At 32.2% G+C, this 21135-nt stretch overlaps 2 protein-coding genes across 2 annotated transcripts; one reads left to right on the top strand and one right to left on the bottom strand.

The window, feature by feature from the left end:
• Positions 1-808: 808 nt before the first annotated feature.
• LOC111713606 (uncharacterized) lies at positions 809-14329 on the bottom strand. Its single transcript, XM_023488501.1, has 15 exons — positions 13920-14329; positions 12300-12400; positions 10663-10849; positions 9920-10111; positions 9186-9284; positions 8312-8421; positions 6557-6626; positions 5799-5841; positions 4547-4631; positions 4138-4202; positions 3388-3500; positions 2541-2628; positions 2096-2172; positions 1061-1111; positions 809-846 (listed from the first exon to the last, which is right to left on the bottom strand). Exons 1-15 carry the CDS (start codon positions 13972-13974, stop codon positions 809-811), a joined length of 1374 nt encoding a protein of 457 aa, XP_023344269.1. The 5' UTR covers positions 13975-14329.
• A 3698-nt stretch (positions 14330-18027) lies between these two features.
• Positions 18028-20007, top strand: LOC111713605 (copine-8). The gene is made up of 5 exons (XM_023488500.1): positions 18028-18122; positions 18696-18747; positions 19452-19531; positions 19714-19772; positions 19835-20007. The coding sequence occupies exons 1-5, from the start codon at positions 18034-18036 to the stop codon at positions 20005-20007; spliced, it is 453 nt and encodes a 150-aa protein (XP_023344268.1). The 5' UTR covers positions 18028-18033.
• Positions 20008-21135: the final 1128 nt, after the last annotated feature.

The raw sequence follows: 21135 nt of genomic DNA, 5'->3' as shown, positions 1-21135 counted from the left end.
CTGAGGTTGGGCAGGAGTTGGCAGCTGATGGTACATAATAATAGAGCGTTACCTGTGGCTCCTGTGGAAGGTATGCTGAGGTTGGGCAGGAGTTGGCAGCTNGCATGGTGCAGACAAGATAAGTTGCTCCAAGAGCATGGTGCAGACAAGATAAGTTGCTCCAAGAGCATGGTGCAGACAAGATAAGTTGCTCCAAGAGCATGGTGCAGACAAGATAAGTTGCTCCAAGAGCATGGTGCAGACAAGATAAGTTGCTCCAAGAGCATGGTGCAGACAAGATAAGTTGCTCCAAGAGCATGGTGCAGACAAGATAAGTTGCTCCAAGAGCATGGTGCAGACAAGATAAGTTGCTCCAAGAGCATGGTGCAGACAAGATAAGTTGCTCCAAGAGCATGGTGCAGACAAGATAAGTTGCTCCAAGAGCATGGTGCAGACAAGATAAGTTGCTCCAAGAGCATGGTGCAGACAAGATAAGTTGCTCCAAGAGCATGGTGCAGACAAGATAAGTTGCTCCAAGAGCATGGTGCAGACAAGATAAGTTGCTCCAAGAGCATGGTGCAGACAAGATAAGTTGCTCCAAGAGCATGGTGCAGACAAGATAAGTTGCTCCAAGAGCATGGTGCAGACAAGATAAGTTGCTCCAAGAGCATGGTGCAGACAAGATAAGTTGCTCCAAGAGCATGGTGCAGACAAGATAAGTTGCTCCAAGAGCATGGTGCAGACAAGATAAGAGTGAAGACAAAATGATTACCTATAAATTCTGCTTAAAATGTTTTAATTATTTACTTTACAGGGAAGTTAAGAAATTTTACTTTACCATAGGTTCCCAAGAAAGACCAATTTTGCCTACAAATCATCCAGAGCGCAATGAGGAATGTTTTTTAGGCAAAATGGGTCGCGGGAACCCATGGTTAAAGGGACTTTAAAAGAAGAATGAAAGGGGATATAGGCTGAAAGCTAATCACTTTAGCTCTTGATCGCGACCATTGAAAGTTATATCTGATGTTCTTATCTCGAGAAATCGATATAAAAACTGTGTCAATTTTTTTATCTGGCTTACCAAGGTTTTTGCTGAACAAATCACTATTTTCCACAACAGCTGAAGACAAACCTAGAAAAATGTTTAATGTTAAATTCCTAATAAAATGTTAATTGTCAAACCTAGTAAAATGTTTAATGTCAAATTCCTAATAAAATGTTAATTGTCAAACCTAGTAAAATAATTAATTGTCAAACCTAGTAAAATGTTTAATGTCAAACATAGTAAAATGTTTAATGTCAAACCTAGTAAAATGTTTAATTGTCAAACCTAGTAAAATGTTTAATGACAAACCTAGTAAAATGTTTAATGTCAAACCTAGTAAAATGTTTAATGTCAAACCTAGTAAAATGTTTAATGTCAAACCTAGTAAAATGTTTAATGTCAAATTTAGTAAAATGTTTAATGTCAAACCTAGTAAAATGTTTAATATCAAACCTATTAAAATGTTTAATGTCAAACTAATGTAAGGGTTGAAAAGCCAATTTGTTAATATTTTTATAGCAATATATCCAGCTAATCGGGAAAGATTAGTGAAAGAAAATTATGAAATACATACATTTCATATTTTCATTTTTATGAAGGTCAAACACAATAATAGGATGCTATTCACCCTTGGGGATAAAAATATTATTTATTTTAGTTAATTTTACAAATGATTAGTTTTATCTAGGTTACTTTTGCAATTTTGCTGTTATCATTAAATACAAAATAAATGTTTATGTTGGACTATTTAAAGGGACTGTCAAAGTAATTTCAATTGACACTTTGATTAAAGGGGGACAGACCCAATTACATTTGTCTAATCAATAAAATGGAAATATAGTAGCTTTTAGAATGTGAAATTTTGGCAATTTCCTCCATTGTTTATTAAGCAGAAATCCATGAAACACCCAGAGAACCCATAATTAAGATTATCAATCTTCAGTGAGAAAAAAAGGATATCTTATTCAATTTTGATCAGCTAAAGCGTCTGAAGGTACGGTTAAAAATCTGACATTCCTCGCTTTACATGAAGGATCAGGGTTGAAAAAACGTGCCCAGTCCCTTTATTACCATGTTGATGTGGAAATGTTTCGTACGGTCCGGCTCCTGTGCTCCAAGGTTCAGGGTAGAGGGATTCAAATGGTTTTCTAAACAAATATTAGTAATCGATTGAATTTTGAAATAATTAATGTTGATAAAAAAATAGATGTTTAACTAATTTGAATAGTAACTCTTTCAGCATATACTTTATCTTCAAAACTTGTAACACTTTTTTTTTTTTTNGTAAACTCTCAGGCTTTTATTTTAAATTGGCAAATCATAGACATTTCTTTTGCAAACTCCTGTTAAAAGATTGCAAACTAGGGTAGAGTATTTATAGTTATAAATAAAAAAGAAAAGTAGAGTAAAGTAATAAAAGTAATATATTATAGTTTGAACTTGATGATTTTAAACCTACTATATAGATGGTAGGATGGTGGAGGTGTGTATTCTTCATATCTAGGAGAATGTTTACCTACTATATAGATGGTAGGATGGTGGAGGTGTGTATTCTTCATATCTAGGAGAATGTGCTTTATTATCGTAAACTCCACCAGCTGGTTCTAAAGAACAACAGTATTTATATCATTTTGAATTATCTCATACCAGATACATGGTGTCCCATGAAACTTTATGGTAGCAAGACGTTCTAAAGCTCGTCTTAAATATTTGAAGAATTTGCCTAGCCCTGGCATTTCCAAAATGTGTTTTGCCTTTTTTGTGCTGTCAATATTACCGGAGATATTAAGAATTCCATTCAGAACTGACAAAATCTGAACAAAATTGATCAGAGCTGCGGTAATATTGAAAGCATAGAAAAGACAGAGCACATTATGCAAATGTCAGGACTAGGGTTACTCTGTGTATATACTACAGAACCACACAAATTTCGGTTACTGTTATATGTTTCTTGGGACACCCTGTATATGAAAAGACAACAAAATGAGAGTGCGAAACTTTTATATAAGCTAAGAAAAAAAACTACGATCATTTCCTATTGATTGGTCGGATGAAAGTTTGATGTGTACAATTGTGAATCAAAGTCGCCATTTTGTTAGTATGAGTTAGTATGAGTTACATAATTTACAATCTCTAACAAGTAACTGTAAGCGTAATTTCAAGTCAAACTCCCTGCAAAGATGGCAACGGTAACCGTGAAAACTTAGTCGGATCAAAACATGAAGGAATTGTCAGAATTAAAACTAGAAAAATGACACGTTCTTCCAAATTATGGGGTTCAATGGTACCGTTGTGAATCGGGCATTAAAAGTTTCAACCTTATAGATAGATGTTAGTTATAGTTTGTTAAACAGCTGTGTTCCCTAGTGTTGTGTACATGGGGGACTCTCTGCTAGCATCCTTTACAGTAAAATATGGATCCTGAATAGCGTGGGAATCATCAAACCCAGGAACTAGTTCACGTTCATATCCATCCCTGAACAACGAATTTTGTATCAGAATATTGTCAGTTAGATTTTGATCTTTCATTCGAAAATCTGTCAAAAATTCAAAAAAATACAAAAAATATACTTTTTATGGATAAATAAGTGGGGCTTAAAGTTTAGACTGACTGGACTCTAGTGTATCTATCTATCTATATATAAATTTAGCTTGTCTGTCTGTCCGTTTGAATCCAATAAACGTCAAAACGGCTGAACCGATCGGGCCCAAATTATGTGTGGGACCTAACGTGACCCCTGGGAAGGTTCATGAATAATCAAAATTTGAAAAATTTGTGTTTAAAAGTTTTTTATTATTGTAAAATTTTTTAAATCTTGAAAATCCGCGAAATTTTTTTGTTTTTCAATGTTTACAACGAGAACACGTTCACAATTGAAATAGAAGATGGGCGCCGCGAAGCGCCCTTAAAGCCTAGTATATTATATTCCCACGAAGAATAAGACTTCATTCAATCATTTTCTTCAGATAATGATATTTAAAGTTTTTACATCATTAAACTATTAAACTAAATAAGTTTGCTCTTTCAAAACAACAATGAGTAAATTTTGGGGAAGTTTTTCAAACAAGGGGATGGGGTCATCCCGCCTTAAATCCCCCTTGTAATTTTGTACCTGGAGTACCCTCTCTCATATCCATCCAGATGTCTGGTTTGAAGAAGATGCAATCCAAGGCCATCCTAAAGTTTTTAAAAATTGTGAAAATCTATAAGTTTTTTGGAATTAATAACAGCTTTGAATTTGGAAAGAAAAAATCTTTGGCAAATCTTATCCAAATTTGTTAATAATTTTAAAGAATTTGTAAATTTTAGCGACAGTGCGAAAATGCTATTTCTCGAATTAATGCCGATCTTAGAATGGGCAAATTCTCACCATTTCACCGCAAATATTTCGTTTTATTTGGATTAAAAGTTAGATCAATCCCGAGGTTAGGATCACATAGATCCAAACAGATTAAACATGGTGGAGCCGGGTTCAATATCAGCCGTGTGTACGGTTCAACAAAGTTATTCTTGTCCAGTACCTGCTCCCTTCCCGTCTCTCCAAGGTTTTCCCCCAACCTATCCACCTCCGCACTTTGTAGTGCTGTCTGCAGGGCGTCAGGCCTACTAAAATATATTGATTGCACACTTCAAATGAAGCGGGAAGGTAAAAATACTGTCCCTAGTTTTGATTTTACGCACAAGTATGCTAAACGCATAGAGAATAGAATATATAGAGAGGAATTAAAAGAATCTCTCGGTATGAATTTTTTTAGTCCCTTTCAGCCTGAAAGGGAGTTCAAAGTGTACAAATCATGTAAATGTTCACAAATTATATGCAGTAGAGTACATTAATACAACATGTTCCTTAGACTATCCATTTCATCACCTGCAGTATGGAAACAGTACAACAAAATAGCCGTTTTACACTTTTTTCTAGTAAATTCCTCTCTATATATTCTATTCTCTATGGCTAAACGCAAAGGAATTGACTCTTTGCAACAAACTCTGATATTCTAATCCCTATATCTTTGGATTCCAACGTCGTAAACCTTTGAAATTTCAAATTATGACTTTTGTTAGATCAAAAAATATAAGTTTGAAATATCAAAGGTTTACGACATTGGGCTCCAAAGATATTGGGATTAGAAAATCAGAGTTTGTGGCAAAGAGTCAATTCCTTTACCTAACATATTTACTCTTCCCAGTAGCTCTTTAATACAATTAAATACTTGGTCGCTAGGCCAAGCTAACGGAAAATGACTTTGTACTAGTACTGGCAGGATTTCCTCCCACCTATTCTGCCTGACCGAAAGATAATGCTGTTTTAGCGCAGGGTGCAAAGAGCTGTGATTAACAACATGTTAGATTTCAATCTATTGTACAATTTACTTTAGTTTGACGTATTACCGGGTATACACAACCTATTCTAAATATTTCTTATACAAAGCATTTAAAATCATATGGTAGGGCGGGCCCCGTCAGGTGTATCTCCCTTCCATTCCATACTCCTTGAGTGTGGCCCATAAAACTTTGGCATAAGAAGATAAGAAGATATTTTTGAAGTTGAATTATGTTAGATCAAATATGCGGTAAATTTTAAATATCAGTTTGAGATTGGGGCAAGAATTCAGTTCTTTTACACGAAAAACCGTTTTTTTTTCAATCCTCATTTAAACATATATAAAAATATATGTTTTGTTTTTATTGCATCATATTCGCATAGTCAAAATAAAATGATATTTTATTTTTCCAAATTTCTAATTTTTATCATCTTGTTTTGTCATAGAATACCTAGCTGAGTCATGAAGATACTGCACTGAGAACTCGGGATATCCTTAATGAAAATTCATTAAAAATCTGCCTTTTTTATTTTTTTTTTATTTCTTAAACAGTGGTATAGCCAAAAAACGATGAAATTTTGTCATCTTCGTTCTTCCTTTAAACTAAAAGGGTAATTAATTAATCTTTGAGAATGCGCATTGAACATTTTCAGAAATAAATCAATTTCAACAATATCAGATCAAAATCTCCAGAATAAAGCCTACAATCATTCCACTGCTTTGTTGTGACCACTGTATTTACAATTTTCTAGAAATCAAGAAAAGCAAAATCACAACAAAAACAGACACATGCTTTTATTAGAATTCTTTTTAATGTACCTAGAGATACGCATAGGTACTTGATTGAAAGTATTTCACAATGTTTACATGTAAAAACTATGTTAGCTAGCAGATGTGTGTCTTTCTATGAGACTATGGAAGCAAGTTCTACAAGTTTTACAAGAACTTTTAAATACAAGAATGAATAATTTATATGTTGAAGGATTCGATGATTACGTAATAACTGAAATGATAAATATGTTATGTAGTGAGTAAAAATCATTGTTTTCTATTTGTGCATAATNTTATTATAAAGATTTATTCACACACAAAGATATAAATACATAAATAAGTGGTGTAGTTTTTTAAACATTTAATTATGTATTTATATCTTTGTGTGTGAATAAATCTTTATAATAAATATTAAAATAAAAATTCTGGTTTGTTTACCTAAAGTAACATATTCTACTCGACCTTCAGCCGTTATACCCGGCACATCAGCTGAACCAAGGTATTCAACCTGACAACAAAAATCAAAATGGCGACTAAAAATAAAAAATGGCGCCTTAGAATACGAATGGGTGTTTATAAATTTAAAATGGCGTCCACAAGAACTAATTCCGATCGCCATGGAGAGCAACATTTGTGTAGAAGATAGAGATTAGAGCTTCAGCTAATTTACTTTATATTAGTATCTACTGCACACACTTTTAAATTGAGGTGTTATTCATGAAATCTAAGAAAGTTGTCGATTTCAAGATTAAACCAAAGCACTGAAATCCCAGTTTTAAGATAATACATTTTTGTTTTCAGGTAGCGAAATTATTTTAGATTTTTTTTCTTTTAGAGAAAATAATCAGCCTTAAGAACTTTGTCATTATATATTTTTTTATAGATTACTTATTGGTCTATTCAGCGGAGGAAAAGCTATATCATATAACCTACAATAACCCATACTGGTATTAAAACATTCCCTTAACAGAATAGATTTTATTTTTCAAAATGAAGTGTGTAAACTTTCTTTAGCATACCATAAGCACGGTGGCTACATCGAAGTACTTTAAATTTTCTTTTTTTCTCAAGTTTTTGCACAGAAAAAAAATTAAACTTCAAAACAAATAATGCAATGTATAATTTCTTTTCTTTTGGTCTAAAGAATAAATCCACAAACATAATTCCTGCATAATCAATATTATTATATAGATGTCATTAAAAGTAAACCGTATGTAAAACACACAAAAAATTGTTAAATATATAACTATCGGTAAAAATAAATATTTAGACTTAAAAAATAATTTCTTTTTGACTATGTACATATCTTTAATTTTTTTCATTTGAATTATAACTTAACAGTAAAGCTGAAACCTTCACATACAAAAGTTGATATTTTAGTTTTCAGATCAATATGTGAAAAACCAACACTCCAAGAAATCTAAAATTTTCTTCGAGCACTGCACTGAGTCGAATTTGCCTTATTAGCATCAGGCTTCAATTAACATTAAAGGGACTGTAAAGGAAAAATGAAACCTGAGAATCTCAGAAGTTGAACGATACCTATAAGACATTTATCTGAAATTCCTGTCTCGAGAAACTGTTTCAAAATTATTCCAAAACGTATATATGTAAGATATACATCCGTATCACGTTACCAGAACTCCCTCCAATGGCAGAGCAGTATACTGGTCACGTGATACAGACGGAGACACATAACAATAATACTGCACTGTCATTGGTTGGAGTTCTGGTGACATGTTGCGGACGCATAATAATATTATCAATTTTATCAATTAAAAATGAAAAATTATTAAATTCGAATAATAATAGGAGCAAACTTGAACTTCTCAGGCTCCTCTGGGATATCGTTGTTTTCATATTAGTTGCTTATTTACTGAATATAATCTGTTTAATACTACAAATCTTATACAAATCTTACATATATACGTTTTAGTATTATTTTGACGGATTTTTCTATCAATTTCTCCAGACAGGAACATCAAATAGAACTCTGATATGTCTCAATCAACTCCAGAGATTCTCAGGTTTCAGCCTATACCCCCTTTCATTGTTCCTTTACAGTCCCTTTAAGCACAATTTGCAGGCTGAGGCCAAATAGATGAAATTGACTTGAATTTTTGACTGATTTTCTGTTTTTTGACTTTTACAAAAACGTGTTTTTTATGTTGTTTAATTTAAAAACTTTCCGACCTGCACTGTGTCTTTAGAATCCGAAATAGTATATTCCACATAGCTCGCCACCTGGGGAATACTTTCTAAACTATACGGATTCTCTTGCAGGGTAGAGGCTCCTCCTTCACCTAGTAATCATTTAGTTAGCTCTAAACTATACGGGTTCTCTTGCATGGTAGGGGCTCCTCCTTCACCTAGTACTCATTTAGTTAGTTCTAAACTATACGGGTTCTCTTGCAGGGTATGGGCTCCTCCTTCACCTAGTAATCATTTAGTTAGTTCTAAACTATACGGGTTCTATTGCAGGGTAGTGGCTCCTCCTTCACCTAGTAATCATTTAGTTAGTTATAAACTATACAGGTTCTCTTGCATGGTAGGGGCTCCTCCTTCACCTAGTACTCATTTAGTTAGTTATAAACTATACGGGTTCTCTTGCATCGTAGGGGCTCCTCCTTCACCTAGTAATCATTTAGTTAGTTCTAAACTATACGGGTCCTTCACCTAGTAATCATTTAGTTAGTTCTAAACTATACGGGTCCTCCTTCACCTAGTATACATTTAGTTAGTTATAAACTATACAGGTTCTCTTGCAGGCAGGGGGCTCTCCCCTTCCTTCACCTGGTAATCATTTAGTTATTTCAAAAAACATGAAACTTCTTAAGTTGTTTCTAATTTTTCTTCAAATTAGACAGCTTTAGAATTGTAAATTGTTGTATATATACTTGTTCAAAGAGTTATATACAGTTCTTAATTTCATAGGTTTCTCAAATTTGTTCATACAGAAATACAACAATATTTTCAGATATTGGCACCGTTTGTAAATAGGATTTATAACTTTTAAAATGAGTATGACTTGAACTAAAGTGTGCAGTCCTTGTATGAATGTTTTTACCTGCAGGAAGAAGGTCAGGAATGGCAGGAACATCTTCAAGTTTAACTTCTCTATCAGTATGTTTAGTGAGTTCAAGAGGATGATCTGTTTGGTATTCTTCTAAATCAAGATAATAGAAACAATCTATGTATATTATTTGTTTTTCTGTCTGTTTTTTTTGTGTGGGACCTGACGTACATGACCACAGGGAATTGGTTTATAGATGATAAAATTTTCAAAATTTAGCCTCCATCCAATAAAATTCGATTTTCATTTAATTTTGAAAATTCACGATTTGTTTAATAACATCTGCGAACTTTTTTTGTTATTATTGTTTTACAATGTATACAAAGAGAAAATATTCACGATTGAAACAGAAGATCCTGAAAGCCTGGTCATAATAATACATGTTTTTGGTTTGAGAAGGGTTTTTTATTAAAAACAGACACATACAGTAATTGAGTCTTTGTCACAAACTCTAACAGAATTCATAGTTTGAAATATTACTGGGTTGCAGAGCTATGGGGATAAGAAAATCAGAGTTTGTGGCTAAGACTAAACTCCTTGAAAAAATCAAGCATAGAATGTTTAGGACAAATTTCAAGAATTTATGAACAGTATTAGCAATAAGAATTTGAGGCAAATCTATTTAAGGGTTACTAAGGTATGATACGGACATACAAACAAACATGCAGTGATAACTATATAGTTGCAAAAAAAGAGGTATAATCTTTGTCAAAGTTAAAAGTTCAAACCTGCTAAAGAATACGAATTGTTAGGTATATCTGAGCTGCTTGTAATATCAGCTTCCGCCACGTCTTCAGCTCGGGTAGCAACTTCTTCATGTATCTCTTCTTCTGAAACTGGATTAGCTCTGGGGGCTGTTGATGGGTGTTCAGTAGAGTCAGGATCAGGAGTTGCTTCAGCTTTGAAAGTGTCAGTGTTGTCTAAAGTATTAAAGGAATTAATTCTTTTCTTTACTTAAATTTACTTATCCCTATTTTTTTGCGTCTTGATGGGGCAAAATTTTGATATTTTTGATATTTCAAACTTAGACTATTTGATCTAACAGAGGTGGAAACTTTAGAATGAAATATCCAGATATCCCGTCGGATAATTAATCTGAAGATTAAAGTTATGAGGTAAAACAAGCAATATTAAATCTGTAGATTAAGAAAAAGAGTGGATTAAGCCTTAATCCTAATATCCACCATTCTAAAGTTTTCAGCTCAGAATATATAGTTTTGAAATCTAAAGTCGACGCATCGGCTTGCAAATATACAGGGATTCAAAAATCAGAGTATTTCGCATTTTTTTAAATAACCACGCTACCCCAGTTACCATTATTATTATATGTTAGCTGTACCTGGCAAAACGACTGAAAAATTTGGCTAAAAAAATTTTTCTCTCAAATTCTATTTTTTTCCCCAATGTTTTCAAAATTTTACGGACACCACCGGGCACTTATTATTATTATTATTATCATTGTAACTATTACCATGGCTAAAGGTGTTCTCTGTATTATTCTCCTGATGTTCCATCTCCACATCTTCATCATCTTCTTCCTTGTCCTTCATCTTGTCCTCTAGTTCACCACTGTCCTCGTCCATGTTCTTGTCCTTGTTGTCCTCAATGTCCTCAGAAGGATGAAACTCATCCTTAATTTCCAGTCCTGAGTCAGAGTCCTGTAATCATTTCTATGTTTTAATGGACATTTTTTTAAGAATTTAAAATTACTGCTTTATTTTTAAAATAAAGTTTATCTAGCATAAATGGACATGGACAAAATGTTGTATCCGTAGAAAATAGAAATATGATTTTACTAAATTATTGATACATCAATTGTAGAACTCCCTTTTCCTCTTTTTTTGACAGCCCCCCATCAATAAACTAACAGATCAGTAAGTTTATAAAACCAGTGCAAAGGAATTGAGTTTTTGCCACAAACTCTGATTTGTAAACCTTACATCTTTGCCAAAAAATGTCGTAGGCCTTTCAAACTGCGTATTTGGTCATAATCTGGAATAATCTGCACATCAAATAATCTTAGTTTGAAATATGAAAGGTTTACACCATAAGATTGCACAAATATAGGGATTAGAAAATTTGAGTTTGTGGCAAAGACTCAATACCTTTAACATTAAGATACAAAATTGTTGATTTTCTAAAAATCAAAATTAACGTTTTTGAATAAATTGGTAACGTTTTTGATAATTTTTTACTTAAAGTCCTTCTTAAAGGGACTTTAAAGGAAAAATGAGAGGGGGTATAGGATAAAACCTGAAAACAGGAAGATAAGATAAATGTCCTGAAATTCTCAGGTTTTATCCTATACCCCCTTTCATTTTTCCTTTACAGTCCATTTAACTTGCCAATTTGAAATATTTGATATTTTTTGTTGCACATTTTAGAAGAACACGTGCCTCAGACACTCTAAGTTCCAAGAGTAAACAAAATTCGAGAAAAAAATTAACCCTCCTCCCCATGTTAACCATGTTTGACTTTAATTAAAATACTTTTCAAAAAAATAGTTTATGAAGTTAAAAATATTTGCTTTTAAATACATTTTAATAATAGTGTAACAGATTTTGTTTCTAAGGTTATTGCATTTTGTTAATAAAATTAGAAAATTCTTTTTAGATTTAAACAAAAAACTTTTATATATCTTGAAGTAATATATCTTCCAAACCTTTGAAATGAATTTTAAAAAACTGAAAATTGAATTTTTCCTTCATTAAAGTTACAATCAATTAAATTTAAATAAGATTTTGTTATCATTTAACCATTTTTTTGTTATTGCTGAATATCAATTAATATTTTATCTTCATTGATAAAAGTTAATTGCTATCATTACGGTATATATTAAATATATATATATATATATATATATATATATGTATAGCATGTAATCTCTCTTCTGTTTTACTTGTGGAAAAAAGATATCCCTTGATAAGATATCCTTATACACTTCGATAAGATAGTTTTATCGGTGGTATTTGAGTTAGAGATAGCAGACTATAGATAGGCAGCATATACTTCAATAGTTTACACCAGTCCTGCACCCCTAAAGGATCGACCAGGATACCAAGATTTCAAAAAAATATTAATTATTAAATATTAATGAGAGATTGCTACCTGCAGTGCAGTGTCCATGGCTTGAATGTTTGGTGAGTGTTGGCTGGATAAACTTGGACTTTGCCCTGGACGCTTCATTGCACGGTATACTCGCATACTCCCTACTCAAGAACATAGGCTTTAACCTGGAGGTAGCTTGCCAGTAGGCCAGGAGGAACACGGGCTTGAAGAAGATTTAAGAGAACCAATATATCATATATTCTCACTATATAGGGCTAAACTGAAAAGTAGGCGGAATAACGTGTAATGGCGGAGAAGTGTGGGGGGGGGAGGGGTGGGAGGTCTTATCTCAAGTCAAACATAGGAGTCTTATCAGCTATAAATGCTAGGTACACATTAATATATGAATCACCTAACCTTGTTACACAAAATATACCTTTCATATGAAATATATTAGACATGGGAAACAAAATTAAAAGAAAATCCAGGAAGAAAATATGTTTTAGAGAAAATTTCTCAGAGAATGATTGAATGAGTCTGAAATATAATTTAAAATAGAAAAACACATAAGTTGAAAGATTTGGGAGATTTTTGTAAATTTTTTTAGGCAAATATTTGAAAACAAAATTCATAGAGATAAAAAAGAAAAAGTGGCCCAATCATAGCAAAATAGTCTAGAAAAATCTGGGGGGGGGGGGCCTTGCGGCTAGATTATTCATGTGGTCAATCGCTTAGTAAGGCCCAGTTCTAAGTTAATATTCTAAAACTAAAAATTTCTTCAAATTTAGGGGGGGGGGGGCAAAAGAGGATACAGAATATGTAGATGAAAAAACAACTCTTAAGTGGAATAAGCAGGGGCGGATACGGGGGGGGGTGGCAGGACCTTCGCACCCCCTGACAGATTCAGGGGGGGGGCAGATTTCAGAATAGCTTCTCACTAGCACTTAAGGAAAAGAAAACCTAGTGCAAAACAGGATAGTCAACAACAAATGTTCACCTTCGGGGCGTCTTTTGGTTCCTAAATCTGGATTTTTTGGTTCCGAAATAAATATATAACACCCCCCTCACTTAAATCATGTATCTGTCCCTGGAAATAAGTAAGATCTAGTAGCAACGAAACAAAAACTTCATTTCGGAATATAAATTGCTCAGAGCATTTAATGATTTTCTCTTTAGATTAAAGAATTAAATTTTTTTAGACATAATAAATTAATTGAAAACTATTTTTTTGGTTATTATAACTTCTAAAGACCTAGAAGTATTACGTCAACGGAAAAGAGATAAAAGGAAAACTTCTTATCTTTCTGTAAAGTATAAAATTACGAAAATCATTTCTTTGAGAAATATAAATTAAATCGAAATAAAAAAATGAACTGTAAAATATGAACTGTACTTAATTGATCTGCACTGTAACTATTGATCTTCACTGTAAAAATTGATTTGCACTGTAAAAATTGATTTTAACTGTAAAAATTGATTTGCACTGTAAAAATTGATTTGCACTGTAAAAAATTATCAGCACAGTAAAAATAATCTGCAATATAAAAAATTGATCTGCATAGTAAAAATAAAATAATCTACACTGTAAAAATTGATTTGAACTGTAAAAAAGTCGGCACTGTAAAACTTGATCGGCACTGTAAAAAAAAAATGGCTGCCAAGATCGTGTTATCGTGTTACCTTTGAATTTTAACGGAAAGGAGATCATATTTTCTGCTGTACTCTGCCCAATCATTTTGGTTCTTATAAATTGCCAAACACTGTCGATTTTTCTTTTTCTTGAAGTTTTCTTCAAAATAGCAACACTTTGTTTTCCAGCATTTCATTCCGATGTTTTGATTTTTTGGAGAAGTTTCGTTCTTTCTCAGTAGTTTCTTTCACTAGATTTTCAATTTCATTCTAGATACAGTTCTCTCGTTGGGAGGGGGGTGGGGACAAGTGCCAGTGCACTGCCCCTTTGCCAAAAGGTCGGCCCGGTACTTTAAATAAAACGCAATTTCTTGGACAGAATTTTCTAGTTTCCCGTTTCCTGATACTTAATTTCACAAAGTTCTATTATCACAACAGGATTCCAATTTCATAGAATTTTTCTTTCTCTAGTTTTTAAACTCCTAGATGTATACCTTTCACTAGTTTTTAAACTCCTAGATGTATACCTTTCACTAGTTTTTAAACTCCTAGATGTATACCTTTCACTAGTTTCAATTTTCCTGTTTCCTGTTTCCAACTTTTTTTTATATTTTATTTTATAGTTTCAATTTAATAAAAAAAATTTAATAGTTTGTTAAGTTTTTCACTAGATTCCAATTTCATAGCAGAATTTACAAATTTCACTATTTCGAGGCGTTTTTTTATTGATGTTACTAGGTTTAAAGGGATTTAGAAGATTCTTTTACTAGATTCCAATTTCACAGCAGAAGTTTACTTGTTTCCAATTTCACATAAGTTTTTCCCTTAGCTTTCAATTTCTGAGAAGTTTCAATGTGATAAAGTTTCTTTTACTATAGCTTCCAAATTCACAGAACTCTCCTCGACACATTAAACTCACTACTTGCGTTAGTTTTGTCTTATCAATTGGTTCTGCGTACAAACATGCGTACATCCATGCGTACAAACATGCGTAAACGCATTCATTCATTCATATAGACAATTTACCTGCACTTTACTATATGGTTTATTTTTGAAGTTGATAAGGGATAGTTAGTTAGATGGATGGATAGATAGAGAGATAGATAGATAGATAGATATATAGATAGATAGATATAAAGATAGATAGATAGATAGATAGATAGATAGATAGATAGATAGATAGATAGATAGATAGATAGATGGATAAATATGGGGGGCAAATACAATTGTGGACAAATTTTTTAGGAATTATTTGAGACATAAAAAACGTTTCTTCGATGTATAATTACTGAGTTTGATAGCAAAGTCAACGCTTAAAACCATCTTTTTGAGTGGATACGTTTTGAGAATCGGTTTTTTTAAATTATTATAACGACCACAAAATTGTAACAAAAATTCTACAGTAAACTAATTGGTTGTTTAGGAAAAGGTTGAGAAAACAAAAATTAACTCTTATCACCGAAAATAAGTAATCTTTTCAATTATCAGTTTCTCAAATCTCTCATTATTCACAAAGATTTTCTGTAGATTTTCTGGAATTTTTTTTTGAAAAGACGACATTTGAAGAATTTGAAGAAATCTGCAAACAAATTCATAGAAAATAAGATTTTAAATCTGATGATGAAAACGAAATTGATTCTAACATTGATTTATTGACAAATTTCTTTTGAGAAATATGTTCCTAAACATCTGATTAGTCTACTGTAACATTTTTACTATTTTTTTTGTCGTCGTTATTTAATAATCTTTAAAAAACCGATTGTCAAAACGTACCCACCCAAATTAATGATTTTGAACTTCGACTTTGCACTCAAACTCAGTAATTATAGATCTTTAAAACTTTTTATATGTATCAAATGAATCCTAAAACATTTCTCTACAATACTGCAATTTCAGTTCAACCACCATACATTGCCGGTCACTCCCTTTAACAGGATAAAATCAGAAGGGCAAATAGCTTATATAATAGAAAGATAGATCGATAAAACTATTATTGTTAAAAACTTGTTAAAATTTGAGGTTAGCCGTGAACCAGATTAACTGTAAAAATGATTTTACATTTATTTAATTTATTATGTTAAGAATATTTTAAAATAATTCGATTGGCTTGTCTGTTAGGATGTCTGTATGTTTAAAAAAAGCCAATACAGCTGAACCGAATGGGCCCAAATTAATTTATGTCACATGATCCAAGAGAAGGTTTATGGAACGTTTAAACGGAAATTTTTTTACCGGAAAAAGATGATGACATTTAATATATAGAAAACGCGACAATTCATAAAGAAAATCCGCGAAATTAGCAAGTGAATAAAAATGGCGGCTTTATGAGAAAGGGCGAGAAACGCCATAAAATCACGGTTTCCTTGAATATTATTTATGAAGTGGCATGTCTGCTTTACAATGGTACCCTTAAAACCTTTGACTGATTAAGATATTGACACTTTTGTTTAAAAAAATGAATTATTTTCTTTTGTGGTTTTACCTGAAAATTAACTTTCTTGCTCCAGTAACAAAAATAATCAAAATTAAAAACTTTTTTAGCCAGAAAGTACGAGGTTAATATTCCACATTAATCATTAGGTTTAGGTTTCACGTGATACAGACGGAAATCATGTGACCAGTATACTGCACCGCCATTGGTTTAAGATCTGGTGACGTAGTTACGGACTAAACGGACTAAATGTAAAAATATTATCAATTATATTTATTATAAATGCAAAACAAAAGTAAAAAAAATTATAATACCAGCAAATTTGAGATTCTTAGGCTCCTGTGGGATATCTTCGTTGCGTAATTGTTGAATATGATCTGTTTAATACTACAACTTTTATACAAAATTGCATATATATGAATTTTCGTATAAATTTGACACAGTTTTATATAAATTTCTTGAGACAGGAACATCAGGTAAATGTCTTATAGGTATCGTTCAACTCTTGAGATTCTTAGGTTTCAGCCTATACCCCCTTTCATTTTTCCATTACAGTCCCGTTAAACACTTCAAAAACCCCTTTAACTTTTTCAACAAAAACCTGAAAATTAAATTAACTTTTTACAGATTATTTTTCACGTCTTGAAATTGTTATTACATCAATAATTATAAATTTATGACGACAATTAATGGATTTTCTATGACCAACGTACGTACTATATCTCTCACGTGATAAACATTATCAGTTGTGTACGTGCTTGATAAAAATATTAGTATATATAACATATCATATATTCACAGCAGTGTTGATAACATTTCAGACGATTCAATCTAATTCTGGAGTAGCATTGAAACTGTGTTAAATAATCATATTAAAGGAATCTGACTTTCTAATCCCTATATCTTAGCAACCTGACGCTGCACACCATTGAGGTTTCAAAATTTGAATTTTTGATTTAGCAGCACATTTATTTGGGATTTTCGACATCCGATTGCAAAGATGTACATCTTAAATATATATAATTACAATTTGAGGCAAATAATCAGTTCTTTTCCGCATAAAACTTAAAAAAATTACATATAAGATTGAAATCTGATATGTTTCAATCAGATTATTGAAAATATTTTTATTAAGAAGAAAAAATGTGTTAAATTTATAATAATTAACCAGAGTTGTAAACTTTAGAATGGGATATCCTTAATCCCGATCGGTTTATTAATCTGGAGATTAATTACAAGAGGAGAACAAGCATTATTTAATCTTGAGATTAAGAAAAAGAGTGGATCAAGAGTTAATCCCGACATGCACCATTTTAAAGTTCCCAGCTCTGAACATTTTTTTCTCTGATGCATGAGCATAAAATCAAAACAAGAGAAGCTGGAAGGTCGCAAAGTCGTACATATAATCCTCGCCTTTTGTCTAGTTCACATCGTCTACCAATACAAATTATAAACATTATAATTTTTATTTATAAACATTATAAACTATAAACATTATAATTTTTACTTATAAACATTAAATGTTATAAACATTATAATTTTTATGTATAAACATTATAATTTTTATTTATAAACATTAAAAATTATAAACATCACAATTTTTATTTATAAACACTATAAACTATAAACATTATTATTCTGATTCAATCGAATTTAAAATTTTAAAATTCAATATTTTGATTAATAAACATTATTAATCGTAAAAATTACTAAGTTATAAAAATTTCAGTAAAAATGCGAGCCGTAAGTCTGGGATTAGGAGCCAGGAAACTTAGGGATACAGATTATTTTTCTAAATCTGACCCATTCTGTGTAGTATCCAGGTTAGTATTCATGATACAGTGGTCCCATTCTGTGTAGTATCCAGGTTAGTATTCATGATACAGGGGTCCCATTCTGTGTAGTATCCAGGTTAGTATTCATGATACACTGGTCCCATTCTGTTTAGTATCCAGGTTAGTATTCATGATACAGTGGTCCCCATAATAATATTGAATTTTAGAAAATTATAAAAGTTTCAAATTAACGATTATGAATTACGAATCATAAATTATGTATATATTTTTATAAATACAGCGCTGTGATCTTGCCAGGCTACATTTGTTGAATAAAACGTGCTGGGTCGATACTACACGGTGTAGTCCAGACTGTACAGTACGACTGAATGAATAGTACATGTCGTACCGCCTCGGATCCTGCAACTTTTAGAATGGGGTGACAGGATGTCTCTTAAAAAAGATGATTAGTGTTTCATTTTCTTTATTCAAAAGTCATGTATTTGTGGAATTTGTAAGGGTTCTTTTCTCTCCCAATTTAATTAGACGATTTCTTAGAAAGAGAATCAGTCTGAATATTAGTATTTTTATTCTTTATAGTTTCATGCAATTATATTTCAGGCCTAACCTTCAGGGGGGTTTCACGCAGATTCGTATTTCGGAGACAAAACAAGTAAGTTTATTATAATTCGTGTATGTATCAGCATAACGACATAAACGAATGATTTTTATGTCGTTATTTGTTATCATTAAAGGTTCTTCGCACAAATTAACAATCTTAACTGAAGCTCTGAAACTCAAATTATAATCGTTCTAAAATTTTGCGTTTTTTTTTTAATTGGAGCATTTTAAGAATTGAAAATGTTGACATTTTTTCGGGTAAAGCTTTCATCTTTAACGGCCAATGAACCTTCTCTGGTGGGGTATTGAGTTGAAATCGAAAATTATGATCTGTTCCGCCGTTTTGACGTTTTATTGATCGCATCCTTACAAGTAAAATCTATGTTTAAAAATGCTTTAATTTTCAGCACCAAAAAAATCCATTAGTATAAAAAATAAAAGAATAAATTCCTAACTGAGGAATTTTAGATTCAGCAAAACATTGTTAAATTATAAAATAGAAAAAAAAATCTGTAAAACTGTAAAAGAAAATAAATTTGCCACAAACTCAAATTTTCTAATTACTGTATCTTTGCAACCCAATGGTGTACACCTTAAATATTTCAACCCATGATTTTTGTCAAACATTTTAAGTTTAAAACATCAATGGTGTCCACCCCTAGTTTGCAAAGATAACAGGAATAAAAAATTTGAGTCTGAGCTGACATGGATTAAAATAGGAAGAGGCGAAAATTATATTTTTAATTAATATTTTAGAACACGTTGAACCCAGACTGGAATGATTTTTTCTTTAAAGAGGAGGAGGTCCCTGGACACGATATGACTTTAAACCTTAAGTAGGTTCGATTTAAATTAAAGGGAATGTTATCGAATTTCATCTGCATAGTTTCCCCCTAAATTTCCTCTAGTCCCTATTTTCCCTGATATTCCCTGTATTCTCAGTATTCCTTGCATTCCCTGTCTTTCTGTATTCCTAGTATTCCCTGTATTCCTGATATTCCCTGTATTCCCTGTATAGGATAGAAGTGTTTGATGATGATGGCAAAAAAGGTCTCGACAATAACGATAAACTACTTGGTAATATTTAAAAAAAAAATTTGTAATTAAATTTTAAAGTTCTCATTTTTAATTTAATTTAGGAACGGGTCACTTTAGCCTTAAACAACTTGAAGCTGCATCATTGTGTAAGCATAATAATAATAATAATAATAATAATCTCCCTACATCCTTAGTTTACTCTCTACATCCTTGGGTTTACTCCCTAAATCCTAAGTTTACTCCCTACATCATGAGTTTACTCTATATACAATAGTGTTTCTTAAACCTCTGTCAACAGTGCACAAATATGGTTTTTTTTTCTATTTTAGAATGAATTGAGTTATGACAATTTCATTCATTGTTCCTGTAATAGAAATCCCATAATCACTAATTTTTGATTGAACAAAAATATCAATTTATGGGTGCCAATGTCTATCGAACATTATGTTTTTTTTTTGAATAGTTTTTGTTATCTTAACTTTTAGGTTTTTATGATTTATTTTTTATAATTTTTTAAATAATAAATAATTTCAAATGTTTATCAATCATTTTTTTCCCTTTCTCCATCTATGCGTCCACAGTTTTTTTATTGCCTCCCTTTGCCCGTCCATTTGTGGCGCTGCTTTTGAAAGAATGTTTACGAGTTGCTGTTTTTGTGCCATTTTAAGACATTGCAGGATCACCTTTTCATTATATAGATGTACTCCTCTCCGTTTTTTGTGCCGCTTATTGTAATTGCAGCCTCAGTGCTGAACATTCTGTCTACTTGCATTGGCTAGGTCACACTTCAAGCACTTCAAGTTAGTTTCTATTTCCAGCGAGGGAGAAATAGATTCCTAGCTATGAACCGCACATTTTTATTTTCCTGTACAAGGAGGGTTGCTATTCAACGAGGGATAATAAAGTGACTCGCTTAAAGGTAATTTTGCTGTAGGATCCATCAGAGAAATGTCCTCGAGTCTCATTTAGCTGCTTGTGAGAAGGTTATACGGTAGGTAGAGGAGAGTTGAAGATAATGATAAGGGTTTGTAGGAGTGGCATATTAGGAATGTTCGTTAAAATCACTCCATTTGTCCACATGTTATACTGTTTCCCAGTCCACCGGAATTCCTCAGGAAGTATCGCATTTAGTGTTCCCCTTGTAACAGCTCTGCTCAAAGAGCAGGAAAAGGGCCGTTTCAGAAAGGGCTCCGATTTCCGTGGCTACTGTAGATAAGAAGGACGCTAGCTAATTGAGCACAGGGTTCAGGGCCACTTGGCCTTCTCTCCCTCCATATGTGCAGACACCTTCCTCAGCATCTACTGCAGATAGTGCAGAGAGCTTTCTATCAGAGCTCTGTTATCAGGTTGTAGGAATGCAACTGTTTGTCAACTTATTATTTTTTTCAAAAATGAAGTCATA

This window comes from Eurytemora carolleeae, unplaced genomic scaffold (assembly GCF_000591075.1).
Source record: "Eurytemora carolleeae unplaced genomic scaffold, Eaff_2.0 scaffold1449, whole genome shotgun sequence".
Lineage (NCBI taxonomy): Eukaryota > Metazoa > Arthropoda > Copepoda > Calanoida > Temoridae > Eurytemora > Eurytemora carolleeae.
Note: the sequence above shows the minus strand (reverse complement) of the source record. Positions and strands in the feature narration are given on the sequence as shown.